The following is a 12,378-nucleotide window of genomic DNA, read 5'->3' as shown; positions in this document are numbered from 1 at the left end:
GAAATAGTAGCAGCAGCTGTGCAGTTTTTTTGCAGCTGAGCTGAGTCTTTAACTGGGAACTTCTAGATCGCAGTTCCACCTTTAACCACTACTGTACTGATAGCAACAATTAAGCCCCGTTGAATATGTATGTTGCCAGTCACATTGCCACCAGGCTTTGCGTTCAAGTACTCTCTAAGGCCACCCGTGCTCTGGCACACTGTTGGCCTCATAAAGGTTCCTGACCACCATTCGCAATGCACTGTGTTGTCAATGGGGGAAACACTGGCATCTCTAAATGAAGCTTCGCTTTAGTTTTTATTCCGTCATCTCTTCTTCCCTTTCCAACTAGGAAGGGAAACTTTGAGGATATGACACACCCTTAGTAAGGCATCAGACACCCCCCACAACCTTTCAGGTCATAAACTCACCACTAAAAGACTTTTCCCTGGGGCAAGCCATTGTGCAATTGACCATTTAAAGGGTGATTTATACTTTGTGTCAGTAAATTAAACGAGGGAAGTCCTCAAGAGGAAGGAGAATTGCGTTATTCCTTTTTATTCCCTGGCAGTGATGCCCAGAAGTGCGTCCTTCTACGGGCCAAACTGAACAGGATGTTATTCCGTGTCATTTGGCATTGCACAGTTTGCAAAACACCATGACAAATAACCAGCATGCTGGGGGGGGGGGGGGCTGTCATATGGGGATCTGGAGGACTTTAACCCTTTTGTCCCAGTCAGTCCCAAAGAGGTGCAAATACAGGCTGCCTCTAATCCTGACTAAAGTGGCTGATATTCTTTGCACCTGCCATTTGCGACTTTCACCCCATTGCGAATAGCAGGTGTGGAGGGCAGGGCAACAGGGGCTGCCTCTGATCAGAACCGTGATGGGGCAGAGGTTTAAAGCCCCCTGCTCCCCCCCCCAAAAAAGTCATGCAAGGTCCACATGAATAATATCCTGTTTACTTTGGCCCTGCAGTTTTAATAGGCAGATATAATTCCTGCTTTCTTATTCCCATCTTTCCTCAACATTAGAGAGAACCAGAATAGTTACAGTGTCATACCAAGGCTATGTAAGTGCAAATGAACCTCACTGGATGAGCTTGAACCAGGGGCCATCTCTCAACCTAACCTGGTTCCCAGGGTTGTTGTGAGGATAAAATGGTGGGGGAGACCCAGTCTCTGTCCTGAGTTCCTTGAAGGAAAGGTGGGATATAAATAGCAAGGAAGACGGGGTGGAATATAGCTTTGGCATTCCTGTCAAAATATGAGAAAAGGGTTCATGGGATTGGGGACTAGGAAATTCAAATTTCAGCATCGACAGCTAGCTAAGAGCAGGTGGCCAATTTCCAGAAGCTGTTTATGACCAAGAAAATGGCCCTTGGCTAATATGATATAACTCTTTCCACTGCTGATGCTTCTTGTACCCCTCTCCCATTTCTTTTATACAGGCCTTGTGTGAGGAGCTGCGGAACGAGAATGAGGAGCTGAGGGCAAAGTTGGAGAAGGAACTAGAGCAAAGGAACCAGGTTTCAGAGAAGCTGAGGTGAGGGCATGTCAGGTGGGAAAGGAGAATGCAGTCATGCTGGGCAGAGCAGTGATCTAGGCGTTTTCATTGTGTGTCTGTGTGTGATGACTCTGAAGTTAATATTGGAAGCCTGAAGCTGGCGGAAACTGGCCCCCGCCCCTTGCCCTGCTCTGCTCCTAGGGAGATTTCTTAAGACCCATCACACTGTACAGCCACCCTGAGCAAGCATTAAAGAGCCCAGAAGAAACTTGGATTTGAGAGATGAGTGCAGTTATAGTAGAGAACACTGGTGCTTAGAAAGTTCATTTTAGAAAAGGAATTAATTCTAGTTCATCCCTTGCAAAAAAAAAAAAAAAAGAACTAATTCCATTCCAGTTCATTTCACAGTTTGCTTGTGATGGTGCTTGGCATATATTTTTCAGCCTTCAGAATTTTGCAAGCTGTCCTGCTAAAGTAAAAAATACACTGCAAGAACATCAGAACATGCAAGCATTTTATTTTTCCCAACAGTTTTGATCTTTAAGCTTTAAACAGCAGCATCACTTTTCAGATAGGTAAAAATGGCAAATGCAGTGGCCACAATTACGGAGTTATGTGCAATGAAACACATGCGCACACACATATATAATTAAAATGATTTTTAAGTCTCCCAAATTTCACTGCAAAGGAAATTTAATTCATGTTCAGTTGACCCAGAACTACTTTCAGGTGTAATTCGGAGATTTATTTTTTTTTAAAAAAATTTGGTGAATTAGTTAATCTGAATAGTTCATTCCAAGCACTGGGAGTCCAACCCACCTTGCAGTAAGGAACAGAAGGAGTGGAGCCACTCCCTGAAAAGTAACAATAATGGTGGGAAATCCCAGAGAAGGATAAGGGGAATTTCCTTGCATTGGGTAGCACAGGGTGAACCTTGGAAAAGAGACCCTAATACCAGTGCTGGCCCACCTTGGTGTTGCCCTTTCCCCCCAATAAGTAATCCCCCAAAACACTCTGCAAGTGTTTGTCTAAGCAAGCCCCATCCTCAAGTTGCCATGTAGTGCAACCGTCTGAAGTGCATTTTACGGAATGTACTTAGAAGTATTTACATGACAGATTCCTGATAAAGTCTGGTTCTCTATTTGCACAGAGGCCTCTAAATGCCTTCAGTCGAACCTGCATAGCAGCCTCCTTCAAGCCATGAAGGTTTAAAAGGAGCAAGTGGACTTGGAAACATGGATGCAGCAGGGTTTGCATGCATGCATGCCCCTGCCCCTCCACACACTTTGAACACCCCTGGGCTCAGGCAAACACCTTTCCCTAGCCTGAAGATCATGAAGTCCTTTGGCCTTCTAAGGCCCAACCAGCAGTTCCCTAGAGACAGCAGACACTTGTGTCCTGATTGCTTTGGCTGGGGAAGACCCAAGCTTCTCTGAATAGCTGGGCTTTCACCTTCTTGATATTTCCAGTCAAAAGACCTTTTAAAAAGTTGTCCCTTGGTCTTCCTAGATGAGATGCTGCCCTCTAGAGGCCCTGCCTGATTGTGACTTCCATGCGCTCTCTGAGCTGTTCTCCATTGTGGTCTATAACGGCAGAGCTGGCCCTCAGGAAAGAAATCTTGTCCTGAAGTCTTGTACTGCGTCACATTCTGTTGCTGAGGGGGTGCAAGCTTGAGAATGTAAAAGACTTTGACGCCAGGAAAACCTCCCCGTAAAATCTAGCCACCATACCAAGCAAAAATTCAGAACAAACATAGAAGTCTTGCATTTCAAACTTCAGGGGCAATTGTCCTCTTTTTAATTTACTTGCAGATCTTAGTAAAGAAGAAACTTTACCAGGTTCCATGGGGATGTAGACGCTGTATTGATTTGTACACTGCCATTGTTAACATAAAAGTGAACTAAGAGACTCATTTTTTTTCCTTCAAAGGTTATGTTACTTTAGAGTAATGAGATCCTCATTGGCACTGAAAGACCCTTAACTGGTGGTATGTAACCAGGGAGGGCATCCTTAGCAGGATCTGCCTCGCAAGCCAAACAGGACAGGTGGCTGGGGCTGCCCGCCTGTCAATCACATGCCATCCTTATGACATCACATGGTTGACAAGTTAGCCTGGCCTTGTGCTCTGATCTCAGAGGTTTAAAGGGAAGTGGGCGGAGACTCAGAAAGCCTTTTCCAAGTCTCCTCCTGCTTCCCTTTGCAGTCCCTTTAAGATAGGAACCTAGAGTTTTTAAGGCAGGCCTATCATAAGTAACACTGAGCCACTTGTCTCAGGTGGCAGAGGGGCAGCCAAGCAAGCAGCCCCCTGCACATACTCCCGCCAGTGTGCCAGAACAAGTGAGCCCTTTTGCCAGACACTCCCATGCCATTTGAGGTTCAGTTGCTGGCAGCTGCATGGCTGGGCACTGTGGCGAACCTTTTCAAGACTTGGGAGCAGCTTCACCATGGCGTTTACAGTAAGTGGCAGCCCTGGCACACACCATGGGGCAGAGGGGCTCTGCCATGCCTCAGCTGGCAAAATGTCTTTGGTCAGCTCCAGCCAGAAGAATGATTTCTCTTCCCTGGTGCTCATCTTGCTAATATTATTCCTTCCCAATGTAGGTGTGAGAATCTGGAGCTCAGGAAGATGGTGATGATGGGCAGCAAAGAAGGAGTCAAGGCAGAAGGCGTAGAATGTGCTGGACAGCAACAGGTGGGAGGCTTTTCCCTTTGAAACAGAGATGGAGAACCTGAGGCCCTCCAGAAGTTGTTGGACTGCACCTGCCATCATCCCTGACCCTTGGCATTTTGCTTGGGGATGAGGAGAACTGGAGTCCAACCACATCTGGAGATTCCCCAGCCGTGTTTTAAAACCAGATAGTCTGTTCATCTTGGCCCGCTACCCTGGGCCTGATCTTGCAGGGTAACTGTTCAAGAGCGCAGAACTGGAGTGGAGTGGCTGTTGGACTTCCTGCTCCAGCCACTTGAAGGCTTAAGAACTGCCTCTTCCCCACCCCCACTCCCCACCCCCCACATGCATGCATGCATGCATGCATTAAGCATGACAGTAAAACCACCCTGGTTGTTAAATAGTGATTGCTCTTATTTGCCTTTCCAATGTATATTGGATTGTGGTTGTTGTGGGAGAAAATAGGCCTTACTGTCCAGTTCTTTGGATGCTGACATTGGGAAGGAGAAGCTCTTGAATTGTGAGCTGCTTGCTATGATCGGCTTAGCCTCTTCTCATGACCTTTTTGTGTGCCATCATTTCAGAAGGGGGCCGCAGAGGAGAAAGCCACAGGGAAAAGCATGTTGGGGTCAAGTGAGAAGAAAGTGAAGATCCTCGAGCACCAACGCAACGAAGTAAGCAGGACGCCTGCCCCAAGTGACCTAAGGCCAGAGGAGAGCTCAGCACATTTATTATTTTAAGTGTTACATCTCCTGCCCCTTAAATGCACAGTTTCCTGAGGCAACTCACAACTGTAACGAGTCACAATACTGCCCCGGCAAGCGGAGAAACCACAAGGCAGGGCAGTGTCGGATCACGTTGAAAGTGTCAGAGCAAAGAGCAGTGCTTTCATTCCCACCCCTCACCCCCGAGAGGTGAGCATCAAGGAAGCCTGGGAAATGAACCAGGGAAGAGCCACAGAGGTGGATCATCTTGCAGGGTTCAAGCCCTGGCATCTCTAGGTAGGGCAAGGAGAGACCCCTGTCTGAAAGCATGGAGGACCAGTCATTGTAGACCAGGCATAGGCAAACTTGGCCCTCCAGATGTTTTGGGACTACAACTCATCCCTAGCTAACAGGACCAGTGGTCAGGGATGATGGGAGTTGTAGTCCCAAAACAGCTGGAGGGCCGAGTTTGCCTATGTCTGGTGTAGACTATACTGAACTCCGTGAACCATTGGTCTGGCTTCCTACATTCTGCCACAACCCAAAAGGCCCTGTTACCAGTTACTTGCCTCACTTGAGAAGATAGGGATAGCCTGATGAGGACCTCTGAAGACGGTCTTAAATGTCAGGCTGATTCTTGTTGGGACTAGACAGTGCTTCCCATATCTCCAGGAACCTGACATCTGCCCCCCCTTTCCTTGGAAACATTGAGATCTGATTCATACCCTCGACATATTGAGTGAGCTGCTGCTCCATGATGTTGTCATGTGGTCTAAACTGTGATCCCACAATGGTAGCCTGCATTAGCAGCAGGGTCAGGTGCCTTTTTCTGTTCAGCCCAGGATTGTCTGCTGACAATGGCTCTCTGGGGTCTCCTGCTGAGATCTTCCCTTTTAACATCGCATCACCTTTTTTAACTGGAGATGCCAGGTGGGGTGGAGCTGCAACAGTAGCATCCAGGCAGCAGCATCGCTGCCATGTGTCCAAAAGAGGTGGCAAGGTCGGGGCTGCATTGGTGCAGCAGTGGAGCCAGTCCAGTGCCGCTGCTGCTCAACTCCAAATCTACCACTGTCACTCCACTCCTCCTGCCTCCGATAAGCAGCAGCAGGTCTGCTGTTAGGCATTTATTGTTGCAGGAAAGCTGCTCCTGCTGTTCAAGAGAGGCCCAAGGTCAACCAGCTTTGGGTGCTATCAGGTTTGGCAATCTATGCAGAGCCTGAAGGAGGCTATTCCTGTAAGAGAGTTGCTGGACAGACTAGAAAGCGCTGGCAATATAGTGCTTTGGCTACATCAGTAGGGAATTGAGATTCTGTCCTTTGATAACTCTGTGCCTTTCCTTCTAGCTGCTGGAGGTAAATAAGCAGTGGGATCATCATTTCCGGTCCATGAAGCAGCAGTACGAACAGAAGGTAATAGCAGGGTACCAAATGCCTTGCACAAGTCAAGTTTTATAGGTGACAGTTATTTCACATAATATGACACCCAGAGAACTTTGCGTTTCTCTCATATGCCTTGTCGGAGAGGAAGAATGTAAACAGGCATGTTGCTAGAAGGAAAGCTGGGTCTCTCTATGGCACTGACATTTTCTCTCTGGCTTTAATGCTTTTTATGATAAATGTTTGTCTGCCATCTTACTGGCCTGCATCAATGCACCAAACTCAACATACGGTTGACAGTCAGCCAGAACAATCAGATTGTTGTTGTCTGCCATCTCTTAATCTCATTACTTCGGTTAGCTTGGCTTATGCTATATGCCAGATTTTATTTACCCATTCCTTACGCGTTGTGATCCTAGAACTTTTCCCATTTTTAGCTATAAGAAGCTGAGCAGCTGTTAATAAACCAGAGATCATTACCTATTGAGTGGGCATGTTTTCATGATAGATTTCCAGTTGAACTGGTTTTAATTCCAATAAAAATTCATAACCGGTTGTCCTTTCAATATCTCTTTTAATTTGACTTCAAAACATTGGAATACCAGGGCAAGGCCTCTAGGGTGTGTGTGTGTGTGTGTGTGTGTGTGTGTGTTTTGTCTGAGATGTCTCATTTTATTAGCATTTTTATTCTCATTTCTCTATAGTATTCTCATAGAGTCAGACAAGAGATACTGCATATTTTTAAATGTTTGCAGTATTTCTAGCTCTGTTCTGTGGTTTGTTTCATGTTTCATGTCATCTTCCCCTCCTGGCAGATAACAGATCTACGACAGAAGCTTGCCGACTCCCAGAAAGCCCTGGGGGAGCTGGAGGCAGAACGAGAGCAGAAGCAGAGGGATTTTGACCGTAAGCTCCTGCTGGCTAAATCCAAGATTGAAGAGGAGGAGGTGAGTCTGATAAGAGGTCCGACACTCCCTGAAAATGCATCAGCACCCACCATGACCAATAGTCAGGGATGATGGGAGTTGTAGTCCCACGCACAAGTTCTGCATCCCTGTTATAAAAGATGAGACCAAAGATACTGAGCATGGGATACCGAGCCTGTCTAGTGTGAAGGTAGATGAGCTAGATAGTATATTTGACCAGAGAGGATAGGACATGGGTTAGAGGGATGGACAGGCAGTTTGAATTATGATGGCAAAGCTATAGCCACTTGCATTTGTTGAGATTTCAGCAGGCTACCCAGTTATAGACAATTAGTCAGTGGCAGCTGTGGGGAACTTTTGGCCCTCCAGATGTTGCTGAACTACAACGCCCATAATCCCTTGGCCGTTGACCATGCTTTCTGGGGCTGATGGGAGTTGTAGTACAGCAACAACTGGCCTGTGACAGTATGTTCTCAAGAAGGTAAAGGAATCTGCAAGGCAGGAGCCTGAAATTTATTTTTAAAATCTTCTCCCAATTCTCATTCATTTCATTTCATTTCCAGTTTTTCTACTTCTGGTTTTGAGGCAGGGAGGGAGGGTGGTAGAATGAGGATCTGTGGTCCTAAGGTATACAGCTGTCTTGACTTTTATGACTTTGTCTTTCTCAGGCAGAAAAGGAGAGACTTGCCGGTGAGGTGAAAGACCTAAAACAGAGGGTGAAATTCCTTCAGGATCAGTTGGCTCCAGTCACCAGGCAAAGGGAGTACCAGGAGAAGGAGATTTTACGGCTTAATAAGGTGGGTAATATACTTCTGCTTCTCTGTAGCCATGCCAGTTTTTCCTACCCCAGGTTATGAGCTTTCCTGGACAGTAAGATAGCCTTAAATCTCTTACAATATCTGCAAACATATTGTTTACTGATGCTAAGCTGCTGTGGAGAAAAGACCATTTTAACTGTCCTCTCTGTTCCTGACCCCCCTCAGGCCTTAGAAGAGGCCCTGAATGTTCAAGCCTCTGCTCCTTCCCCTTCGGCCTTCAACAGCCCCATTGAACCTGGAGCATCTGTCCGGCATCAGGAGGTGGTGACCCAGAATGAGCTCCTAAAGCAACAGGTATGGCAGGCTTCCATGAAGCTAGGACTCCCCTTGGTTTGACGCCATTTGTGAGCACAAAAGTTATTTCCAGAAAACACAGTGTCCCTTTTGCCTCCTAAGCTTGTGCCTCCCAGGCTGGGGCAACGCAGTCAGATGGGCAGGGTACAATGTTGTTGTTGTTGCTGTTGTTAACGTCTTTGAAGTTGGGCTCAAAACACGGTTGTGCCCATTGCCTTTTCCTGACATCAGCGTTGGGACACTTGGCGCTTGCCATACATTGGGATTGTATCTCTGTGAACCAAGGACTTCACTGCCTCTTGTTCCCTGCCAGGTGAAGATTTTTGAGGAGGACTTTCAGCGGGAGCGGAGCGACAGAGAAAGGATGAATGAGGAGAAGGAGGAGCTGAAGCAGCAGCTGGATAAGCTTCAGAAGCAGTTGGTGCTCACCAACAGCCAGGTAGGAACCCAGAAAGCACATTCTGGTTTCAAAAATTAGGCCACTCTGAAATCCCAGCCTGCTGACTGATCCCGCTGCCCTGTGCTTTCCAAAATCCAAAAGACTGCTACATACCCTTTCTATCCATTAGTTTCATCTCCCATGTTCCCTCCCCCCACATCAGTGTCCAATTTAGGCACTTCCACTTCTCTCCCCCCCCCCCGTCTTTATCAGCCTGCTTCCCGTTGCCTTCTCCTAGGCCTAGCCATGATCTTCAGGGGATCCCTTGCTATATCCTGCATTGCTGCACTAAGACTGCCCCCTTCTCCCAGAGGGTAGCCAGGAGAACAAAGAGGCAAAATCTCACTTAGAAAGCGAAGGCATCTTCTGGAAGTTCTTCAGAATCTGGATGCAGTTCACAAACCACAGTTCAGTCACTTCACTCCTATATCAGGGCTGGGGAACCTGTGGCCCTCCAGGTGTTGCTGAGCCACAGCACCCATCATCCCTACCCATTGGTCATGCTGGCAGGGGCTGATGGGAGTCCAGCAGTGTCATGGAGAGCCACAGGTTCCCCATCCCTGCTCCACAGGTTGCTCACATCTGCTGCCTGTTTTATCCTTAAGGGAAAAGAGATAATTGTGTCATTTGTTTTGGAGGGAGAGGGGGAAGAGGCATGCCAGCAAGCAAAGACAAGGTGTGTTCAAGTAAGATTGGGTAGTTGCTCCCTCAGCCAGGTGGTTCTTGCTGTCTAGCATGTCCATCGAAATCTAGTATGGCCTCTTACTTCCCTCAGTCATGTGACCTCACTGGACCTTTGTAAGAGTATGCTGGGGCAACCTCTCCTTATATCCACGCAGAGGCCTAGAGCCAAAGAACTGTGTTATGTGCCGCCTTTTGTGCTCCACGAGGGCACCTAGATTCGGATGGAGCTCAGCTGCTCTAGCAGATTTGAGCACAATGTTTGTATATGGTCTCCTTTGATTTGCCTGGCCTCCTTCCCAGCGTGCAGTTGACAGGGAAGCCTTTAGCTCCTCGCTTACCTGTGGCCTTCTCTCTCCCTGCCAGATGCAGATTTTTAAAGAAGACTATCGTAAAGAGAAGGAAGAGAAGGACAAGTTCAAGAAGCTGCTCAAGCAGCACAAACAGGTACAGAACGCCATGCTAGGAACACCATGCACTGTGCTGAAAGATAGGACTGCTCAGGCAATACCAAATTTAGGTCACAGCCAGTTGAACTGCGGTGGACTGTTCAGAGGGGATGGGAGCTGGGGGCACTGTCATACAGTGGTTCTACTCCTTTCTCCTGGGCCGTGTCTAGAAAGCGGTGTTGGGGGATGAGTGTTCAGACCCCTGGGCCCTCACTTGTGGGGTGCCTCAGGGTTCCGTCCTCTCCCCCATGCTTTTTAATATCGATATGAAGCCACTGGAAGAGATCATCGGGGTTTGGGCTGGGTGTTCATCAGTATGCAGATGACACCCAGCTCTACCTCTCTTTTAAATCAGACACACACCGGGGGGGCGGGGGGGAGAGGAGGGAGAGAGATCTACCTCTTTAATCCACCCCAGCTGGTAAGGACTGGTTTTGGCCCACAGACTATAGGGCATGATATCCCATTAAACTGACAGTGTCAGAGTTGTCTGTAGTTACAGATAGGTAGCCGTGTTGGTCTGCCATAGTCAAAATAAAAAAAAATCCTTCCAGTAGCACCTTTAAGACCAACTAAGTTAGTTCTTGGTATGAGCTTTCATGTGCAAGCACACTAAATTTAATGATTTTCACCCCACAATCAACCTTACAATGAATCAATCTATGCAAGAAATACATTTTTTGGACACTACTATAAAAATACAGGATGGGCGCATGGACACCACAAAAAAAGAAGAAGTGTGCTTGCACACGAAAGCTCATACCAAGAACTAACTTAGTTGGTCTTAAAGGTGCTACTGGAAGGATTTTTTTTATTTAGAGTTGTCTGTAGATGGCTTTCTGTTTACCTATCCAGGGAGATCAAAACTGCTTCTACATGTAGGTCCAGATTAGATCTGAGTCATTTTTCCTCTTACTATCCACTGCTTTTATTTAAAAGGTAACTCCTTTTCCTCAGCCTACTCTTACTTTTTCCTCTTGGCAACAGTGAGATCAAAATACTGTGAAGGGGGCATGGTGTTCCTTCAGTCAGCCCAGGATGAAATGTCCCTGGATGAAAAGTACAGGATAACCAAAAACAATAATGCCTCCGCCTCCACATGCCCAGATATTCCAGTAGTAAATCATTAGCCTTGTGTATGGCTTATCTGTGTTTGCATCATTTTCAGCCTCCTGCTTTCTCCCTTACAGCATTCTGGTGACAGGCTTCATCCAGAGCCGCAGCCAGGACCAGTGGCCCCAGTCTGCCCCATGTACCAGTTCCAGTGCCCCACTCCAGTCCAGCCCCACATGTATCATGGTTACGAGGAGTGGCAGCAGATCCGTTACCCACCAGCGGCAATGCCAAATGAGCGTCCTCCAGTTCAGAACTACCACCGATTCCCTCCTGTGAGTTAACCAAATCAGAAGGCATCAGGGCTGTGGAAAAAAGGCAGCTGGGAACTGGAGGCTATAAGTATAAAGCCATCCATTGCCTCGTTAAACAATAAATGAAGATCAGAGGCTCAGGATTGTCCCAGATTCTGTGCAAAACTCCAGGTGCAAGTGAATCCCCAGAACGAGCAGCTCTGCTTCTCCTATTCCAAAATCTGAAATTGTTGGCTTTGCCTACCAGAATCTGTGCTCAAAATTTTGTTGCATGTCCTGATTCTTTCTTTAGTTATAGAATTCATATTAAGTTCTTCCTCTCGCAGGAGCCCAGGGCATGTTCACCCCAGTATGAACGGTTCTGCTTAGCCTATTGCCAGTGCCCCCTCCTACTTGCACAGTGGGGCCATTCAGTTTGGAGAAGCAGAGTTTCCATTTTAAAGCACGCATTAGCTGTGCGCCATGTTTATGCTTGTTTGTTTATGTCTTACTCACTTTAGCCAGAATATACCTGGTATCCACCGTGTGTTATTTCACAAAATCAGAACGCGCAAGCGCCAGATGGTGGGAAACAACTCCCCAAGGAATCGGGTAAGAAAGAGGTTCAAACTTCTTTGGTGAAATTCCCGAGAGCTATTGTGAATGCTGCCTTTCTTTCCTCTCCTCGAAGGGTCTTCTTATCTGCTATGATAACAGTGCAGAAACGTTTGGCTGCTCCACATGGTAGATCATTTCCATTGCAGGGGCGCCTTCATGCCATCACCAGCACCTGACATTGGTAGCTTTGTGGTGACATGCCAATTTGCCACACAAAACTGGGGAGGTTCACTTTACGGCAGCCACCCTGTGTGCTGTAAGGGCACTGTTTCAAGCTGCCTTCGCCTGCCTATCATAACACACAAACGGGCCCTGAACAAATAGGAGGAAAGGAGGCGGGATGCTTGAAGGTACACATCTTTGTCATGCCTGTAAGGTCACGTGGGATTCTGATGTATGCGATTCACAGAGATCTAACTGGTCTTCAAGTTCATGGAAAACTTACACCTCAGTGTTTCAGGGAGCCAGAGTGTGTGTCTTTGGGCCTAGCTCTCTCTTCACCGGGTGGGTGGGCAGGCGTGGAGCCCACAACAGTTTGTAACTGCTGATGACCTGCCAAAAACTGGCGGCTCAT

The 12,378-nt window shown here is 47.3% G+C and overlaps 1 protein-coding gene across 7 annotated transcripts in view; it reads left to right on the top strand.

Moving 5' to 3' along the window:
* Positions 1 to 12,378, top strand: part of TNIP1 (TNFAIP3 interacting protein 1) — a 61,593-nt gene that overhangs the window by 37,804 nt on the left and 11,411 nt on the right. For all 7 annotated transcript variants that reach the window (XR_013983145.1, XM_080996027.1, XM_080996031.1 and 4 more), the window contains 11 exons: positions 1,430 to 1,524; positions 4,087 to 4,177; positions 4,738 to 4,827; positions 6,201 to 6,266; positions 7,049 to 7,180; positions 7,828 to 7,956; positions 8,143 to 8,271; positions 8,585 to 8,710; positions 9,758 to 9,838; positions 11,031 to 11,228; positions 11,708 to 11,798. Coding sequence is in view for 6 of the 7 variants with exons in the window: in XM_080996027.1 (XP_080852153.1) it covers positions 1,430 to 1,524; positions 4,087 to 4,177; positions 4,738 to 4,827; positions 6,201 to 6,266; positions 7,049 to 7,180; positions 7,828 to 7,956; positions 8,143 to 8,271; positions 8,585 to 8,710; positions 9,758 to 9,838; positions 11,031 to 11,228; positions 11,708 to 11,798 (1,228 nt within the window). In the remaining variant the exon portion in view is untranslated. The remainder of the gene's footprint in view (positions 1 to 1,429; positions 1,525 to 4,086; positions 4,178 to 4,737; positions 4,828 to 6,200; positions 6,267 to 7,048; positions 7,181 to 7,827; positions 7,957 to 8,142; positions 8,272 to 8,584; positions 8,711 to 9,757; positions 9,839 to 11,030; positions 11,229 to 11,707; positions 11,799 to 12,378) is intronic.

The sequence above is a fragment of the Podarcis pityusensis genome (genome assembly GCF_964106645.2).
Source record: "Podarcis pityusensis genome assembly, chromosome: 2".
Classification (NCBI taxonomy): Eukaryota; Metazoa; Chordata; class Lepidosauria; order Squamata; family Lacertidae; genus Podarcis; species Podarcis pityusensis.
The sequence above is the reverse complement of the archived record's forward strand: the minus strand, read 5'-3'. Positions and strand labels throughout refer to the sequence as shown.